Source organism: Polyodon spathula, chromosome 11 (genome assembly GCF_017654505.1).
Source record: "Polyodon spathula isolate WHYD16114869_AA chromosome 11, ASM1765450v1, whole genome shotgun sequence".
Taxonomy (NCBI): domain Eukaryota; kingdom Metazoa; phylum Chordata; class Actinopteri; order Acipenseriformes; family Polyodontidae; genus Polyodon; species Polyodon spathula.
In genome coordinates this window covers 32671180-32692455 of record NC_054544.1, presented here as the reverse complement: position 1 = coordinate 32692455, position 21276 = coordinate 32671180, and the positions used below count along the sequence as shown (strand labels likewise).

At 37.7% G+C, this 21276-nt stretch overlaps 1 protein-coding gene across 4 annotated transcripts in view; it reads left to right on the top strand.

Moving 5' to 3' along the window:
- Positions 1–20116, top strand: part of LOC121323634 (leucine-, glutamate- and lysine-rich protein 1-like) — a 46453-nt gene extending 26337 nt beyond the window's left edge. For 3 of the 4 annotated variants that reach the window (XM_041264801.1, XM_041264803.1, XM_041264802.1), the window contains 7 exons: positions 4436–4517; positions 9023–9100; positions 9779–9982; positions 13962–14055; positions 15605–15769; positions 16703–17002; positions 19016–20116. In XM_041264801.1, coding sequence (XP_041120735.1) covers positions 4436–4517; positions 9023–9100; positions 9779–9982; positions 13962–14055; positions 15605–15769; positions 16703–17002; positions 19016–19426 — 1334 coding nt within the window. In that variant the 3' untranslated portion in view covers positions 19427–20116. The remainder of the gene's footprint in view (positions 1–4435; positions 4518–9022; positions 9101–9778; positions 9983–13961; positions 14056–15604; positions 15770–16702; positions 17003–19015) is intronic. The other variant, XM_041264804.1, reaches the window with a different exon arrangement.
- The last annotated feature ends 1160 nt before the right edge of the window (positions 20117–21276 follow it).

The following is a 21276-nucleotide window of genomic DNA, read 5'->3' as shown; positions in this document are numbered from 1 at the left end:
ATGCCTCCCTGGTCTTCAGAGTCCTCTGAAGCATCTCCTCCACTGGGGAGCCAAACATATGGCCAGGAGTGATAAGGGCGTCCAGCAGAGAGGACTTGTTCTGCTCCTGAACTCTAGCCTGGGAAAGCCAGAGTTGCCATCTGGTGACCACCAGCACCGCAAGGCATCGGCCCTCCGCTCTGGCTGTGAGTTGGGCCAGTCTGGTGACTGCTTCAGAGACCTGGTTCAGCTCTTGTCTGTGAGCCGCTGTGACCATATCAGGGAGCTCCTTAATAAGGATGGCCTGATAGACAGAGAGCATGCTCGACACGTTGAAAAGCCGGGAAGCTTGGGAGCAAGTGGCATACGCCTTCTTGAGGTGCGTCTCTGTTGTCCTGTCTGTTAGGACATTGTAGGTCCTTGGCCGGTCCAATGCCTGGTGCCTGTACGAGGGCCATAATGGAGTCCACCGAGGGGAAGTCTGGCAAGCCAGCACCCTCCGCTCCCTGCATGGAAGAAAAAACCTGAGCTCCAGCCACCATGCTAGGTTGCTGATGCTGGGTTGGACCAGGAAGACTGGATCTCCCTGACAAAGTCAGGGAAAGGGGGCAGTGTCCTGTCCTGTATTGGCTTAACCGAGGAGAGCCAGTAGCCCTGGGGCTCCTTGTCTCTGGGCCATTCCACCCGTAGACGTTAAGCCGCTCACTCAACCAAAGCCTCAAACACTGGCCCTGGAGATACCTCCGGTTCCTGTTGCAGCTCATCCACAGAGTTGCAAGAAGGTCCCTCCTGCACAAGCTCGTCATCACCAGGCACCTGCAGAGAGAGGATGTCCTCTTCATAGTCTGAGGTGCCCTCAGACTCGAGCTCAGACTTAACAGTCAGAACGGGCAGCCGGGGAACCGGCGCAGCCGTGGTGCCAGGTTCCGACAACATACTCATCATGAGTGAGTGTTGTCCCATCACCACCTCCGTAAAACGATTAATCTGGTCCATGAGGGCCAAGATCCCGCTAGGCCATTTGTCCCTAGGGGACCTGGGGCGTGCACACTTCCACGTGGGAGGTGAACGCTGCTTAGGAGGGGAGCGCCAAAGCTGCCCCACTCTCCTGGTAGGTGAGCGAGAGCATCTCCCGGGATACGGGGAGGGTGACCTGGATAGCTGCAGGTGGGCAGTAGATGATGCTGTACCACCTGAAGGGGGAACAGACTCAGAATGAGATCCCTTGCTAGAAGGAGATCCCAGCTGTACTGCCCTGTTGACTCTAGCCTTTAGGACCCGCCTCTGGAACTTCCCACAGATAGCGCAGAATGCTCTGTCGGACAGAGCCAAAGCAGCATGTTCTGGACCCAGGCATGAAACGCAGAATTTATGCGGGTCCTCTGGAGGCATTTTTCGGCTACAAGAGCCGCATTCATGGAAACCCGGCATAGTGCACAGCACTTGCATGGGTTGCACGGCGGATACAAATGTGCACAGGGCACACGATAAGTGCACAGACACAGAGCAGATGCGCACTGATCAGTGCACGGGGTGCTCGGATGCGTGGGCGCACAGGCACCGATATGCACGGAGAGCGCACAAGCCACAGGTGCGCGGGTAGATGTAACGACACGGATGTGCACGGGGTACGGGTGTGCACGGGCACGGGGTATGCACAGGGTGCACGGGCACAGATATGCGTGGCTACATGGAAGTGTGCAGGCGGTGCACAGGCACGGGTGTGCATGGGTTGTACGGATGTGCACTGTATGCACGGGGTGCATGGGCATGGATGTGCATGGTACGGGGCACAGGTACGGATGTGCACGGGCATGGGTGTGCGTGGAGCACACGGCACGGATGTGCCTTATATGCATGGGGTGCACGGGCATGGGTGTACGCAGAGCATAGTTGTGCACGGGGTGCACGGGCTCAGATGTGCCTTATATGCACAGGGGGGCACGGATGTGCACAGGTGGTATTGCATGGGGCACGGGTGCGCGAGTGTCGCTGCGAGGGTGTGGTGAGACACACTTGGGGAATAATCCCTCAGAAAACCCGATTAAAATTTAGATCGGGAGATCTAAGCCAACACACATGGAAAAAACTAGTGCAGCTAGTGTCTGGAGCAGGCTTTGGTCTAATAAAGACCGCTGTTGAGTGTCTAGCAGGCTATGATCTAAAAAGATCGCTGCTGTAGTGTTCCATCTGGCCCACGGCTAACACACACATACCTCTTGTTTCTCTCTGAAAGAAAGAAAAACAAATGTTAGTACAAGTATTAAAATATACAGGTAATAACAATAAGCTCTCAAAGTAATAAATAATAATAGTAACCGAGACAGACTCAAAGAGTCAGCATGCTGAAAAGAGCGAGAACGCTCGAATAAACGACTCAGCCGAGTGCTTAAGGGGCAGTGCCAACCGGCACGCTGAATATGAGAGCTAAAGGCTGGTGCAAAATTCAACCTAGTCTGGTGAATTGCGGCCCGCGCTCGCCGAAGGTAACTAGGTTTTCAGTGAGATAAACCCGGGGAAGGGGCAGCCGACAGCTTCCCGTGCACAATTAAGGCAACGGAGGGTACAAACACTGAATTTTATTTTTTGTTTTTTAATAATCAAAGTGTTGTAGAACAACAAATAGATTACACTCAATCCTGATCAGCAGCTGATTAAGCTCAGCATAATTCTATCACCTGACGGCAATACCCATTAGTTGATGGCTATTTTCGAATTGAAAGAGAACTGCATATGTTTTACAAAACAGCTTTGTCACTTTGAAATGAGAAACAAACTGTTTCTTTTTCAAAATATTGTCATTTAAATTTACTCTCTGCATTCAACAGGCTTCATGGAAAATTTGACGGATCATTGAGTCCCATTATATGTATAACACATTGTCAAGTTTAACCCCCACATATAAAAAAATTGTATTTCATTCAAAACAGCATTGCACAAGATCATGAAATGCCAATAAGGTCAACACATTATTTTTTTTAAAAACTAACAGTAATTTGACAAAAAGCTTATCAAAAAGAAAGCAGTTAGATCATGACATCCAAGCTGTTCTTATTCTTGGAGCAGTTCTTGCAGCTTTCTGATATTTTCAGCCACTTGGTTCAAAAGTAAATTATTACTTGATGGTCAGGGCGCTTTGCCCCTCTACTAGAAAACAGGGGGTAAGTTGATTGGAGCTTGTTGAATTGACAAAAGATATTTGCATGAAATATTTTCCTGTTAGTATTCACAGGGTGACAACTGTTAATTGATCGTGTCAGGGGCTGGCTTTTGTGAATCATTAAGAGAAATGTCACAAGACAGTTTCATTTTACTGAAGGGTGATTTTAGTTGAAATAGGTGTGTATATATCATTTTCAATGCCTCTAATAAAACATTTTAAGAAAGTCAACAGTTTTTCCAGCAGGTCACAGGCAGGGATACATTGCCTTTTATTCACTGTAGCCTATATAAAAAATAATTTAAAAAAATCTACAAAAATGTAAAAAGATGATATACAATTATAGCCATTAGGTCTGCATGAAAACCACCTGTTGAAGTCTTAAAGTTGAAGACAGATCAACAGACTGGAGATCTTTCCAGTTACAGTGTAACATTAGACAGCCAAGGACTAGAACATCAAATGCAATTACAATAACAGGGAGTTACTGTACTTCATTCTATTGACAGGGGCTGTTCACTTAGTAGGAAACAAAGCAGCTACATTATAAGGCAGATTTATGGAAAACGTGGCTATCAATAATTAAAGCAGTTAACAAGAATGTGACACGACCCATGAATTAATGTAGCTGAAGTGGGGCCTGCATGATTTCAATGGTTTGACTCTTGTTACCTGACCCAGCATTTTACGGCTTGCAGCACGCAGCACCTCCTCTGATACAGCACTGGTATTTACAGCAGCAATGAGTGCTTACACATAGCTCAGCACTTCTCTATTATCTGCTGCTCTTCAACTGCAGAATGCTTTTATTTTTCCACTTGTGAAGAAGGCTCAGGTTTCAGTGGTGAGGTAATGATAATAAGACAGGAAAGTTTTATTTAATCTTGTACATCTTGGTATATATTCACTGCATATGTAAGGTAAACAGACATAGAAAGAGTTGTATATTGAAATGTAGAGCAGTGATTTAAGTCAGAAGTTTCTTTATAACACTATTAATCCTGGGGGTGATTGATTGACCCCCTTATTAACATTACTACATACAATACAAGTACAATGAAATAAAGGCCATAACTTTTTTTTTAAATTGTATTAATATTTAATTAAACTGCAGGGAGACATATTTGTCAGGTGGTTTCTTAAAATGTGTTTTGCCAATAGGTGCTCACAAAGAGTAGTGAAGGAATAGTTTTATTTTTTTAAACTGACAATCATGCACATGCAGACTAGACAAACAGCTTACATAACATTTTACCAATTGTCAGACTAAAAATCAAATGATCCTTTTTTTTGCAGACTTAAACAATCAGCTTAAAACTCTCCAGCTGAGACTCCAGAAAGGAACCTCTGAAATGGAGCATTATAAGCAGCTATTTGTGTAAGTGCTTGCTATTCTGTTAACATTCATGATGCAGCTCCTCATGACCTAGCTCTAACCATAGCCTGTTTTTGTGTTCACTAAAGATCTTCATTAATTAATCTAAAAAGATAGGTGAAGATTGATATTTCTGGCTAAGGGGTACATTTCTGAAGGTTTTACCAGGAGCATAAAGCTCAAGAGGGACCTAATACTCTTTTGTAAAGTTTTCAAAGTATTTCAGTTCCTGATGACGATGCTCACAGACAGAGTGCCTGCTATTTCCTGACTAATCCCAAGGTGGTCCTAAACACGTCAGATTCAGTATGGGAGTTGGGCAAGGGGGCCTTTCCCATTCCACCAATGCTCAGCTACTTTGCTTGTTATCCTAAAGGCATCTATCTTCACTTTCTTTAAAAGGTCTTTGCTGACAAATCAAGGAGGGGTCTTGATTGAAAAAAATGTGGACATGTTCGATTTTGTATTTTCCCATTTTATTTTCACTTTCTAGATGAGATATTATTGAAAGTTATCCATTCTGTAATGGAAGCACACTGTAATAGTTTTTATATGTGTTTGTTATGTTTGCTCAAGTAACTGCTTTGTGCCAAATCTGCCCCTGAACTTCACTGTTAACATTGTAATGTCTAGTAGCTGAGTTAATGCAACTCTAGTATTTTATTCAGTTTATTAGCAGGAGGCTGACCTTGTCGTGGTTCCCACTTGTATGCATGGGATGTTGCATCCAGTGGGGAAACCAAATGGAAATTATTATTATTTTTTTTTTTATTAAACTGAAGGCATGTTTACACAGATGCTAAAAAGGGGCTTTTTCAGAAATGTTTTCATCCGGAGGCATAAAAAAGTACTCTCCCCAGTGGATGTCATTGTTTCATATTTCCACTGAGTCATAATAACATGACACAATGTGTATGCTCTGGAATATGCAATAAAATTCACTAATGAGATTTGCTGGTCATGAAAACATGCTAATGGAATCATTGTAATACTGTTAAAAGAAAGTTTGTCACAAAAAAAAAATTGAATGTGAATATTATTATACCCTTTAAACTGAATGTGAAACTAACATGGAACTGATGGTGTTGATTATAATAAGCTAGCACAGGGTCCCTTTACATACTGCACCATTACATGTCATCTTCACCCAATTCCACTGTGTTTGTTTAACAGCAAGATTGTTTAACCTGCATAACATCTTTTAATGATCATATAGCGTTTGGATATTTCTGAGAAGCAGTCTGTAAACTAAAGTCCACACAACTAGCATCCTCCCAACACTAAAGTCATACTTGAACCTCTGGAGACAGAGTCCACATCCTGCCAAAAAAATAGACATAAATATAACCAAATTTCAGATGTCATCCTTAGTAAACCAAAATATCTGATTGACTGAAATGAGAATCTGAGTCAGATGATGAATTGAAAATTTTAAATACTGTAAAAAAGATGCAGAGCCACTCAGAGCTACTCTAAATGCCACAAAGCGTTAAGAAAGGTGTGGAGTTTTAGCATCACATTTACCTGACATTTTAGCAAAATCTGCAGTACAGTTCATAAAAACACAATTCAGAAATGCAAGGCTAACAGTTCTGAATGCTCTCAGAAGAACAGTTTCAAAAGAAAATAAATAAAATTACTTATTTTTATTTTCTTTAGTTATAAATGTCCTAACCTTAAGCGTGGACATTAGTAAGTTATTACAACACACCTCATTATCTATTTATGTTATAACATTTTTACCATAGTTTTTCCTTACCTGTCAAATTGTCAATTGTCCATTTATAACAAGATTTTTAAAAGTTACTTTTTTTGCAGCGCTTTACTGTTGTTTTTACACCCGGACATTTGAGTCACTTTCAAATTTAAACATTTAACAAGGCTGTCTGTACATACTGTTAGAAGACTTGCATACTTCAAATTCCTATACCATTTGTTCCTTATTACTGAACCTCAAAGAATACCCACCCGCGCACCCTTCACCGTAATTATCAAAAGCAGAAGTGCAAGCAGCCATTTTGGTCAACAATGAATACAAACAGACAGTCCTCATGTCACACTGTGTGGATTTGGAATGTTCATTATAACCCAGACTCTAAATAGAATATGTAAAATCAGCAAATGCACAAATCATTCAGACATCTGGCTGTGGAAACCACAGGCTTACCAGAGTAACAGAGAGATCAAAACTGCAGCAACCTTTTTGCTAACAGCTTGTTTCCAGAAACATTTCAAATTATGAGTTTCCATCCAACGTGTTTCAATTCTGCTAAATAATAATAATAATAATAGTAATAATAATAATAATAATAATAATAATAATAATAATAATAATAATACGTGCATACAGTAATAACATATAGATGTGCAAGGACTTTGTACATGGGTGGACAGATGGATTGGATGGGTAGAAAGTAAATAGAGACAGTTTTCGGGTAGTCAAATTTATGAGATACAAAACAACAACTTCTTTTTATACTGATAGCTTTGGCCTTGGTTGACAGCTGTCAGTTTATTTTGTGAACAGTTCATAATTTTTGTGTTTTTTTTATCTCAGAGGATTTGCTAATCTATGACTTCATACCTAGCTCAGGAATCCAGGCTGGAGTTAATCTGGGATGACTGTTTCTATGGAGTGCTCACATCGGACAGGTTGAACAACAGTGAAAGCATATTTCCTCAGATACACATCACAATAGATACCCAGGCAACTGAGGTGTAGTGTTCAAATCATACACTAGCTATATATAAGCGGTTTGCTGCAGTCTGATGTTAAAATTGAGAAAACCAACATAAAAAAACATGCATCTCTCTGCATCTGTAGTTTATTGTTTTGTATTCTGTGCCTGTCGAGCTGAGCTGAACCACTTGGTGCCCATGTGTGGGAGTCTGGGAGCTCTGAGAAGTATCAATTGTGATGCACTCTCCTACTTAACCTGACCTTGCCAGAGTTAAAGAGAGAGCCTGATAGGCAAAAGGCTTAAAATGCTTCCCTTTTCAGCAGTAAATCATTCATTCATGATGCGGCCCCAGGAATAATTATTAGGAATCCTTTGGCTGTCATGTGGGGATCCAAACTCAGCCTAGACATGCTGTATGTTTCTTTGATCTTGATTGCTTATGGCAGGAAGGTTGTATGGAAAATTATCACAATACGTTTAACACTAACTGTTCCACTGACTGATGATTAAGAGAGGCTGTTGCTGTGGGGGAGCCTGCAGCTACTTCCATATCTCTACACTAATGAAAAAGCAGGGAAATTGGGCTTGAATCAGACCCTTAAGATGTCTGTTTGAACAAGTTATAAATATTATGTCATGGTTTGCAGAAATGAAGAGGAAATTGTACTCCTACAAAAACTTTAGGCTGTCTTTTTAATGTAGGTTAGCTCTATCAGTTAAAAATTATTCACAGCGTGGCAGCCATTGTGCGGGCATCACTAAGATAGCTAACAGAATCCAGCTGCCTGTCAGGAGCAACTTACTGGAGCTTTAAAGATTTGTCATCCTTACTACCACATTAACCATCATTTGTACTCATTTTAAAAATGTGCAGTCTTTGTTGTAATCATAGGTTGTCTGTAATGACCAGTGACTGATGCAGTTAGAAGTGGAATTTAAAAAAACTTCTGAAGACATAAAGTGACTGAAGATACAAAAATGAGATGTAGCTACATGAAATAATGTTGAAACCACATAAAAAAGAGCAGTGTATTATAAGAGATTCTCTTCTTAATGTTGGTAATGAACATTGCTTAAATAACTGTGTGTTTCTGTCACTGAGCATAGTGAAACCTTACAGCCATGGTCCTTCTCTCTTCTCCATATAATCCCCCAGCTCACCCTTCTCATGGTGCTCCAATAAGTCTTTCCTTTTCTTAATCAGGTGGCCCTCCTAGCATCTCCATAAAGAGATTAATCCGTGACAAATGATGTAGAATAGTTTGTTTTTTGTTGTATTATGGCCATGACAGGTGAAAATCGGTTTCAGTGCAACAAAAGTCACAAAGCCTTTACTTTATAAGTATCTTTCACACCTCAGGTGACACGATGCAAAATAAATAGGATTGAATAATAATAATAATAATAATAATAATAATAATAATAATAATAATTCATTGTAACCTACACTATATACACAGATAAACATAGCTACTTAAGTGTAAAAATAAAGTGTCACAAAATGGCGGTACATTTGGTAGAAAGAAAGCATCATTCAAAACCACCATGAATTAATGAATATATTCAGTATTGAATGAATGTTGAAGGAGGAGAATTGATATACATCTTGTAATATTTATCATGCCTTGGAGTAAAAATGCTATTGAAGCAGAAAATCTATCACTGTGAATCAGTCACATGAGTCCACTGCTATGGACAACTGATATAAAGTGTAGTTCTAAAGAGGAATTCTGTGGAAGTTAACAGGCAAGGTGTATGATTACATGCTTATAATTATGCTACACCTGACCTCTTTTAATTGTTTTCTACTGTGCCATTACTATCCAGGTCCAAATCAAATGAAAATGAAGATAATCTTTCCAGACTGAGACGACATGAAAATGAACGAAAAGAAGCTGAATCTAGGTAAGGGTTTTATGATTCTGCTGTGGTAACTCTAAACTACCTTTCTGTAATGAGTGGCAGTCCACTGTTGCTGTAAAAAACTGTATCTTTCTCAAGAAGACCATTTCAGAACTGTTTTGTTGTCATTTTTTCATACTGGTATCAGAATCTACTGACCTGTTACACACAAGAGTGGACCAACACAGTCTATTTATTCCTCAAAACAAAACTTGTGTGTAAACTTCATAAAGGGATAACATTAATACAAAAATGCAACTTATAGAAATGTTTGAGCCCCCCAGTTTAAAGCTGCATTGCAGTATTGCAATTTGTGTTCAAAAATCATAACCAAGCATAAAAAATAAAAAATAAAAAAAAGATTTCTCAACTCAAGCCTCCTACTGGCTCAACTGCTCAAAAGGAACCATAGTGATAACATAGACAAAAAGGTGATACATTTCACATTACCTTCATTCCTAGAAATAAATGTAATGAATTGCCTTCACAAGTACACTACATCCATTCTGGCCTTCCAGATTTTTAAACACAAACCTTTTATTGATTCAGGTAATAAATCATTATTTGTGGAGGTAACATCATTTTCAACATAATGCACATGCTAGCTGAATGTTGTTAAGCATTTTTTTTTTTGCTCACTCCATTATTGTTGTAGTCAAATGTCTTTATATTTCTTTCTAGACGCTGTGAGGAGTTAAGAGCGAAGGAAGAAGAGTGGCTGGCTTGTAACCAGAAATGCAAATATTTACAGGAGCAGCTTTCTGAAAAGGAGAGGAAGGAAGAGGAAATAAGTCGAAGAAACTCTCGATTAGAAAATGAGAATGAAACTCTGAAAACTGCCCTGAAGCAGGCTGAAGAGGAAGTATCCACTTTGAAGCAGGAAAGGTTATCAGCTGTTCCTTTTGATATTTAAAAAAAAATCTGATAGTAGAAATTGTCAACTTCAGTCAATATTTGTCCAAATGCTGAGATTACTTTTAATCTATACTGTAAATAAATATGTTTAGGTTTTGTTTTGTTTTTTTCAATGATAGACATTCTGCAATTGCTTTGGGTAGACCAAATGTTCAAACCTCTGGTCCCACAGACAGTGTATCATTCAGTAAGTAAAATAACATGCCAAAGCTTGAAAGTCCAAATCTGGAGACACTGTTATTGACCAACCTACCGGCATGATATAGGAGGTGAGGGACTAACCATTGTTTGTCATTATGTTCTTCATATTGATGTAAAACATTATGCTAGAAATGAGACAAATTGCAGAGAGGTGTGTACCATTCCAAGTTCTACTCTGGCTAATGAAGCTCATAATAAAACCAGAAATTGATCAAACATTCTTTTTTTTCCATCCCTAAACGATCCCAAAATGTCTGGTGCTGAACTCACGCAAATTTTTCAAGGAAAGTACATTTCCCTTGCCAGGAAATTAGAGCGTGTTCAGTAATGCCAGCAGTGATTTTTGCAGGCATTTAGACAATTTTACTATCAGCTTAAACAGAAATTGGATGAGAATAAACTGTCTTTAGATTTTATCTTCAGTCAAAAAGTTTATTCTTTCTATTTTATGAGTGCTAGTAATAGCCACAAATACAGTAACTGGGTCATGCTCTTCTGAATCTGCCCACATCAGTAGTGTCCCTGTTTGCTTTAAAATGAAATGTAAGGAGTTTAAATAATGTATTTCATGGATTGTACTTAGAATAGAGCTCATGCATTTGTATGCTTCATGCAGCAAAACAAGTTATTAAATATAGAAATATGTTTCGTAATTTGTTTTTAATTTGTAATATGTTTCGGTTGTTGAATAGACCTTTAACAGTGCGATGATTGAGGTGGTTTTCCTGTAGGAAAAATGACAAGAAGTAAGCACAAAAACCATAGCAGTTATGTCTGGTTCTGTCTCATTTTGTGTGCATTTCAAAATGGATCAAGGTCGCTGAATGAAAGCAACAAAACAAAACATCAAGTGACTTTCGTAACTTAGTAGCAGTGAAAATAGCACTTTGACAGTTAAAAAGCACACGAGCGATTTGATGAGGGTTTCTCCTATTTAGGTTCCTGTGTTTTGAAAAATAGCCATATTCAAAATAGGAACACATGATGGGGATTTTGTCATGACCCTAAACCTTTATATTTTGCCTATATTAATAGAATATAAACAGATGCCTGAGATGATTGTAAATCACAAGCAAAAAAAAAAAGAACCCAACGTTAGGCACAGAGCTATAAGCTGCCTGAGGTAAATTATGTTGCCAACATCAAGGCTATCTTGTCTGGAAATAACTTCAAAGGAAAATTGCAACCATTCATTTTTTACACAATAACTTCAGAAATTAAAAGGTACTTAGATAACGCGTGTAAAGAAGCCTGTTTCAGTGCTAAAATTAGCTAGCAAGATGAAACAAAATATAGACTCCATCCCTCAGTGGTGAAAGCCTGGAATTTTACTTATTTCTACTAGCACAAAACAAAACCTTTAATTGCAGTAATTGCATTTTCCTTCAAATCTCAGTTTTTTTTATAAAAGAAAAAAAAGAGAAAGCTTTTCTCTTTGAGAACCAGCTAACCTGTATATTGTCCTCTCTTTAAAAACAGCAGCAATATGCTGCTTTTTCGGGTTTTCATTTTATAGGGACTTATAGTGAAAGAAGAAAATGAAAAAAATGAAGTCCTTGACAGAAAGTCTTGAAAATATAATTTGAGACTCTATAATCTTCATATGGCCACAGTTTCTACCACGGACTAGACAGAATGAAGATTAATAGTCTTTGTCAGTATTGTTTTTACAGCTGGATGTGAATGCAGTCTAATTCAGATGTCGGGGTGACTAAGCTCATCCTCTAATTTAATGGGTTTTTTTTTGTTTTTTTTTTAAACATATGTATAATATTACCAGCAACCAAAACTTTTTAAAATAAACACAAAATGCAGATTAATTTTCCACTCTTCACATTCAAGCAACTGTTCTCCGGATTTTTAAATTGAGCCTTATACTCTTTGACATTTGAAATTATTGCCAGTGTTTGACCCAGTCAATAATAAATTAATCAGATGAAGACTTGCAACTAAAGAGGGTCACACTTTATATTACCAGGAAACAATTACCGGTACTTACAAAGTAACTGATGAGGTAACTACCTATACGTTGCATATTAATAGCTGTTAATAGTGATTAGATTTGGTTTAGGATTGAAGGTAATAACAAAGCAACAGAACCCTGATTAAAGGACTTTACCATCTGATAGTTGGCAGACGGAAGAGGAAGAGAAAGAGCCCTACAGTACAGAGAAGTTCCACTACCACGTTCTGATAATCAGGGTTTTATTGCAATCGAAACTAGTAAATAGTTCCTTTGTTGTTATTTTAAACATTTTACAGATTGATTTTCTTCTACTGTTTTTTAAAACTACACATTCTAATTACAGTAAATGGTCCGCAGTCAGCTACCGTGTGTTAGTGCCCGGGATTGGAGCTTCTTGATTGGTTGATAAAAGTTTTTAATATTAAATAATCTAGGTAGTATCTTATGAAAAATGTGTATTTACTAATAATTGGACCGGTTAATATATTTCAGTCTGAAAGATCTGTTATATTTTACACTACGGTCAGTAAACCTAGCAAGAAGAAAATGATGTGTTTTTGTTTGGATTTTGTTTATAATAAATGGGAGGGCTTTGAACAGTTCACTGGCCAACAATAGAATTACTCTAGATCAGATTGTCAGAAACATTGTGGTATTGGTAGTGCTTTCTGCTAAGCTTTACAGCAGTCTGGCATTTCAGCAGTAATATATGCTATAACACTTATTGAAGCATGAACTATTGCTAAAGCTGCATCATTTATTTTTTTGTTTGAAGCTGATAAATCCCCTAGGGCAGGTATTAGCTCACGTTTATGGCTGTCACTGTGTACAGTACAGATGTTGAAAAATCATACAAAACACCATATTAATATATACAGTATGATGTTTGGTATGGTTTCTATATACTGTTTTATTTGAACTTTTGTGCAACCATTCCCATTTGAAATTGACGCAGTTGTTGGTGGGAAGCGATCTTAACTGAAGCACAGACCCTTTCCTGGCATAGACAGGTGTGCATCAGCAAGCTGACTCATGCATATGATGCATAAATAAAAAAGAAAAAAAAAAAAAAAAAACATTCCATACCTGACAGTTTAAAAAGAATGCTTTTTGACATGTGGATTATTCTGTCAGTTTTTACTCTAAATTTTTATTTCACCTTTTGATTCTTATCTAAAATCATTTCAGCTCCCCAATGAGTCTTTGTTTTAACCCTAAATCATATTAAGACTATGGCATAGTTGCATTTAAGACTGTTCTAGTTATTTTACAATTAAACACTTTTAAATTCTTATCTAAAATGTCATTAAACATATCAGTAATAAATGTTCTACTATTCAAAGAACCAATTTTTCTTAATTTGGATTGAATCAATAGATTGTGTGCCAGTAGTAAAAAGAAATACAGGACACTACAAGGCAAGCACTCCTCTGATTTCCACAGCATTTGTTATGAATACACATTTCTAGCTTCTGGAAAGAATCAAACAAAAAATAAATTGGTATGCGGTTTTGCACAGAAAACAAACATGTGTGACAGACACGCTATACTGTTTGCTGAGCATATCTGGATGTGCAGCTTTAAAGACCAAGAGGTTTATTCAGTTGATCCAAAAAAAAAAAAAAAAAAAAAAGTCTCTTTAGAGAATCACTGTCTATACAAATATGTAAAAATGACTATTTTAACAGTTTAAATGTAGGTGCTATTTAGATCAGTCAATGCTAGAATAACTCATTTAATAGACCACCATATTAACGTGACTTTATTGGTTTTGTCTTGCAGGGAGTTAGCAATGCTTTCTCATCAGAGTGCAATTGAACAGCTGCGGGAGAGCTTCAGACAGGAGATGCTGGAAGGAGATAGCTGGGGGTCAAAGGTACGGTGCCTTCCAGCCAGTCTGGTTTCCATTTGAATCAATTTTGAAAGTTTACAGACAGCAGTGCCAAACCTTTTGACTTGTACAAATAATTTCCTAATCCATTCCTCTCCACAACTGGCACTAACATGCCTGCTTCATGACAGTTTCATCTTTCAGTCGGATTAGATGCTGCATGAGTGAAGCAGGTTAAACTAATAAAAATACTGACATGCTTTAACTCATTACATTGAGAACCTTTAAAAGACTGCACCTGACTTTCTGTCCAATTACATATTAATTCTATTTGGTTAAAGCAGTTTGGGAGAACAGAACCCTTGTTATTCCTGTTTTCAGTCAACTCAATTCAACCACTGAAAGCAATCAATAGACATTAAGGCACAAACAACATAAAATACTCCTCCTACAAGTCAATAAAAAACATGATTAAATTAATAAGTAAGACTTATAAAATATGAAGCATTGAAAAAAAAAAAACACATGTTTTTGACCATTCCCTTCTGATTGTTACAGAGTATGGAGAAAAAACTAATTCTATTTCCATACCCATCAACACTAAGTACTGTATTCAGTTGGGTGAAATGCATTTCTTTTATTTTTGAATTACTACCATACACAGCAACGGTGGTTAAATGGCATTCGATTTATATTGCATATGCTAGCGGTTGCTATATGGTCACTGAAGAAATGTTTCTTGCACGTGTCTAGCATATTTAGGCATTTAACAGCTTGTGTGGTTTTAAAGTTTATGTAGTGAAAGAGCATTTTACTGATTTCTCTGGAGAGCTTAACCTTTTATTTACAGGTACCTAAAGCAAGAGTAAATCTTTTCCCATAGATGTGCATGCAGAGCACTTAAAGATATCGAAAGCATCTTGGAGTTATTGTAACAGTCACTTTGCTTCAAACACCCAAATGCAATTTAGTTACAAAAAAAATCTTCATAAATAAAATTTTTAAAAAGTATGCTGGCATTACCTGTAAAAGTCTAGTTAATCCTCCTTTTGTTCAGCAGACAATAATGCCTAAATAGTATGGCATTTAACATATCAAATTTTACTTTGCACCATTTTCAAATAGGTACTGCAGTTTGACCTTTTTTCTAAGTTGTTGCCTGCATTGTGCTGCATTCATGAGATTCTTGTATAATTGATTATTTCAGTGCATGTACAGGATGCTTATGTGTTCCATATAGCGTGCACACAGAGGCTACAGTCCTGCTCACAATCCACATTTGGCATTCCAGTAACTGAGGCTTTAAAGCACAGTGATATTGTTTGGAATGCCTTTTTTTTTTTATTTAACTGACATGAAAGTCTTTGGTTTCCTGAAACTGACATGAATGCTTAACTATGGTGAGGAAGTGGTAACAAAACACATTTGTTCACAGAGAATATGTTTCTTTCTTCTTTCACAAAGTGCTTTTCCTTCATTTACGTTTAAATGGTATACCAAATAATATTAATATGTACCTCATTTTGGATTTGCACCTATTCCGCTTATTAATATGTGTTTATTTTAATACCCTAAATTAAGTCATGTTTTCCAGGTTAATGAAGAGCTGTCAAAAGAACGAGCACAGCTCTCCTTAGGGTTACATGAGGCTGAACAGAGGTTGAGAGAAGAAGCTAGAATGGAGTTAGATATTGAGAGAGCAAAATTTCAGGAGTTAATCCAGAAATACCAGAAAGAACACAAAGAGCTTCAGAAAAAGGTAAAAAGTACACATTCATAGAGTACTTGCAAAACTTGGATACTGTTGCGACAATATTTAGTTATCAAGTGAGTGATCCAGTGTGTAAACCTGAAATTCACAATTCAAGATGTGTTGTTTGATACACTGTAATTATTTATTGTTATTTATGACAGTACAACTATCCATTAATTGTGGATTTTCACAAGACATGCAACACTAAACCTTTTTTTTATTTTGGTTGTTCATAAAATCTGTGTCTTATCATACTTTCTAAGCATAATGTGTTGGAGTTAAATTCTTTGTTGTATTTAACATGTATTTATACAAATATTTATTTTAAAACCAGTTAGTAATAGTGTTGTTTGCAAACCGTAAAATATCATAATCACACTAATTAGATGAAGTCAAGAAGATTTTGAAAATCTATTGATTTTTTTATAAGAATTTCTGAGCTTTATCATTAGCTGTCGTAAATATCAATTAAATATAACAATTTTAATTGAATGGTCAGTAGTAGTTCAGTATGGTTTATACAAATGTCTCTAGTAATTAAACGTACTCACGCCAGGCAATATACATTGTTGCAGACATGTGTCTTTTTTTCCCCTGCTGATTAACGAAGTCCATACTGCAGATTTAGCTAACACTCCACGTCACGTTTCAAGGGTATGGCTACCACATGTTACCATAAACATGCAAGGCACTATTTAAGATTCTTCACAGTTTTACAAAATAATAAAAAAATAATACTTTACATAATTTCATAGGAACAGGCGTTTGCAGTAAATTCACATCTGTTTTGTGGACAGTAATCCTGGTTTCTAATTAAAACACTGGCTCTGATCTGTTGTGTTTTAGTGAATTATTTATAAAAAAAAAAAAAAAAAAAATCTTTTTATTTTAATTTTATGTGAATTCCATGCTTTTTTTATTTTATTATTTTTTTTAAAGGTGCCTTTCCTTATTCGTACTGCCACCACGGAGCTGAAAGAAGAAATTAGTAGTTTGGAGAAAAAGTTGGAGGGAGCTCAAATGAGTCTAACGGAGAAGGAGGACAAAAAAGATCAAGAAATTGAGAGCCTGAAGAAACTGGTCTTTGAGTTAGAGAGCCAGCTGAAGCATGAACAGAACAGTGTTGATTGTTTGACTACAGAGTTGAGGCACAATAAACAGCAGAAGTCACAAAAGCTAATAGAAATAAATAAAGAACTGGACCAGCTAACACAGGAGTCCTATCAATTGCAAGAAGAGGTCAGTAGTGGTGTCTAGTATAATGGAGGTCCTCTCAAAGGGGTGGGTTTGGAGGGAGGACTCAGATAGTGTTCTTCTTTCAAAGAGCAATATTTCACCTTTTCAAGATGCCTTTGACCATTACCAAGTGTATCTTACTTGCCTGTTCAAGCATTAAAAAGGGGAGTTTTAATTTTACTGATGACATATTTATGTTCAATTGAAAATGATTACTTATTCTATGAAAAGCCTCCTTTTAGGGATGTGCCTATCTTTCCATTTAAAGATCAAATGAAGCCATTTGTTATACCTAGAAAAATAAGTGGTAGATGCATGACAGTGCAAAATAAGCTCTGACCTTCATTTTCCTTCCCTGGGAGAATTAGTCTAGTGGGGAGTCCATTTGACCCACCCCCACCCTCAGGAAGAGAACATTTCCACACATCAGTGGTTTGGAAGTGGCGGTCAGCCCAACAGGTGTAAATTGGGAATAGAGGTGGAGATCTGAATAAGATGGTAGTTTGAATCTGGTGACAGGTTTATTGTTTATTGAAGGTGTGGTTGTCTCTGTGAGCCTCACTAAGCAAATATTGTATTGTAGTTTATTTACCGGGCAGGATTAGCAGCGACTGTTCAGGGTTAGTGATACATAGAAAGATTACAGGTCTAACTGCAATGCACCAGCCCTAGGAAACAGTAAGCCTTGGAATCAAATTGGTTGTGTAACCTTGTGCTTTTATGTTACCAGAGTAAATGTTAATGTTCTTTCAGCTGCCTCTGTGTTTTATTGAAAGTGGCATATAGAAAACTTGCTTGCGTAAGATTATTTTTGTATTGATGTAATTTAAGCTTATTGTTATATGTTAAACAGTTAAATAAGAACTTTGAGTAAAGGTTATTCTGTCAGTGTAAATGCATCAACACCTGACCTTTTATAAACTGGTCATGAGTGGAACAGATCGAGAACTATGTAGGTGTCCATGGTTTACAATTGGTTTGCATCATTGAAAATACACCAGGTTTTTATTCTTCTTTATCTTATGAGAACTTGCTGTTATGTACATGTCAGGAAGGCCATAAAAATGTAAAAACGATCAGTGATTTAAAACTCAAACAAAAGGAAGTTTTTATTTAGGACAGCAGACTGTGTCTAACTCTGCATGAAAGAAGAACAAACATATGACACTTCATGCTGAGTAAAGTATTTCTGGCACAGCTTGTACTCGGTCCATTAAGAGACTGCAAGCTCTCTACTTGGTTTAGTCAAAACAGGCTGCAGTCAGATTTGTCAAAAAAAATCTTGTTTAATTCAGATTTCTAGCTTCACTCTGTAAGGTATAAACATGTTTGTAAAGCACTACATAAGAAGATATGTATTGCTGATAATGGAAATGAAAGTGGTTTAATTGGACTCCACAGAATATCTCAACTTCTAAAGCTTGTTTTTGAAAATGTGTAAATAAATCTATATCTGCTTCTTGCAGGTTAGTCAAATTAATGCATTCATAATTGGGGAAAGTCTGGAATTTGTTTGTTTACATATTGTAGCTCACTAAAGCAACGTCAATGAGTTTACATCAGTAACATGTGGGACCTGCATCCTACCTCTGATATTGTATTGTATGTAGCTTTTCTGCTTGTTACACAGATAAGATTTAGTGAAAGTATAAAACTGCAGTTGCAAAATCTGGACATGAGAAATGGTTTGTAGTATCTTTTCATTGACTAATAGGTGTATTTATTTGTATATTGCAATTGCTTTTGAAGTGTATTCATCTAACAAAAGTGATTTGTTGCCTGAGATTGATTTAAATTTTCATTGCCAGAATAATGTTCTCCGAAACAGCACAATAATTCACTATATCTCAAAACCAATGACATGAAAAAAGAGCCATAAGCAAATAGTATATGAAATATTTTTTTAACCAATGCATCTATTATTGCGATATATTTTAAAACTGCTAATGTTTTTGACTACCTCAAAATAGGGCAAACTTACCAAATGTAGGGTTTTGTTGATTTGTGTTTTTGCAGAACTGTCTGCTCCAGGAGACTGTGCGCAGAGAGTGTGAGGAACGGTTTGAGCTAACTGAGGCGTTGAGCCATGCCCGAGAGCAGCTACTGGAGCTGAAACGACTCAGCGGGGAGCTACAGATTTCACATCGCTCTCTCAGTCAAAGTAATCTGGTGTTGTCCCCCCCATCTGCCAGCAGCCAAGGACAGAAAGGCATAAACACCAAGAGTTCAGGGATAGAGACAAAGCGTGGAGGCCTGACAAGATTAGTTGGAAATGCTGAAATACCTAGCAGCACTCGGCTGCGCAGCAGTGGTAATGAACTACCTACAATTCCCCTTCCACACCCACCAAGGGAGAGGGCATCTTCCATGAGTGAAGCCAGGCACAGAATCGCAGCTGTCATGCGAAGAAAGGAGAACAAGATGTGACTCGCGAAGCCTGGGTTCAATGTTTGTGCCTAAAATGAACCCATCATTTAAATTGCTTAGTTTGATCAACGTTACTGTGTAAGGTTTTTGATTTTTTTGTGGCAGAAGAGAAGCTGAAAATCTGCATGGCATGGAACTCATTTCCTTTTAAAGCGGACCACGTGGAACTGGAAGGATTATGCTGCTGTTGGAAACTGTTTTTCATTATTAACAGTATTTGCTTTAAGCAGTGTAACCTTGAACGTTAATCTTTCTATAATCTGCATTAATAATCAAAATGTTTTGGGGAAGTGTAGGGAAAGCTTGACTGGAAATATTTTAAGGAAGTTAATTTTCTATATATTTTTTTTTTACTTCTTCCTTATATATCTCAAGTATTCACATTTATTACAACCTGCTTTATTCTGGCTTTGCCAAGAAATAAAATGACCTATATCACCTATATCCCTTGATGACTATGTATTTCCTTAGTTGTTTATTATTTTGCATGTTTACTTAGAACCATCATGTATCTTTAATTCATGTATCCACAGTTTTTTCATTGAATGGTGAGTCACTAATCCTGTACTTGACAAACATCATACAGTAGTTTAATAGTAGAATTCCAACATTCTTCTCTTTAAAGAAATATTTTCTGCAATTATATACAGTGGCTTGCGAAAGTATTGACCCCCCTTGGCATTTTTCCTATTTTGTTGCCTTACAACCTGGAATTAAATGGATTTTTATTTGGATTTCATGTAATGGACATACACAAGATAGTCCAAATTGATGAAGTGAAATGAAAAAAATAACTTGTTTCAAAAAATTCTAATAATAAAAAAAAATTCAAAAAATAAATAACGGAAAAGTGGTGTGTGCATATGTATTCACCCCCTTTGCTATTAAGCCTCTAAATAAGATCTGTTGTAACCAATCACCTTCAGAAGTCACATAATTAGTTAAATAAAGTCCACTTGTGTGCAATCTAAGTGTCACATGATCTGTCACATGATCTCAGTATATATACACCTGTTCTGAAAGGCCCCAGAGTCTGCAACACCACTAAGCAAGGGGCACCATGAAGACAAAGGAGCAGTACAGATCAGGGTTGGGTTATAAAAAAATATCCAAAACTTTGAACATCCCATGGAGCACCATTAAAGCCATTATTAAAAAATGGAAAGAATATGGCACCACAACAAACATGGCAAGAGAGGGCCGCCCACCAAAACTCACGGACCAGGCAAGGAGGGCATTAATCAGAAAGGCAACAAAGAGACCAAAGATAACCCTGAAGGTGCTGCAAAGCTCCACAGCGGAGATTGGAGTATCTGTCCATAGGACCACTTTAAGCCGTACACTCCACAGAGCTGGGCTTTACGGAAGAGTGGCCAGAAAAAAGCCATTGCTTAAAGAAAAAAATAAGCAAACACGTTTGGTGTTCGCCAAAAGGCATGTGGGAGACTCCCCAAACATACGGAAGAAGGTACTCTGGTCAGATGAGACTAAAATTGAGCTTTTTGGCCATCAAGGAAAACGCTATGTCTGGCGCAAACCCAACACCTCTCATCACCCTGAGAACACCATCCCTACAGTGAAGCATGGTGGTGGCAGCATCATGCTGTGGGGATGTTTTTCATCGGCAGGGACTGGGAAACTGGTCAGAATTGAAGGAATGATGGATGGCGCTAAATACAGGGAAATTCTTGAGGGAAACCTGTTTCAGTCTTCCAGAGATTTGAGACTGGGACGGAGGTTCACCTTCCAGCAGGACAATGACCCTAAGCATACTGCTAAAGCAACACTTGAGTGGTTTAAGGGGAAACATTTAAATGTCTTGGAATGGCCTAGTCAAAGCCCAGACCTCA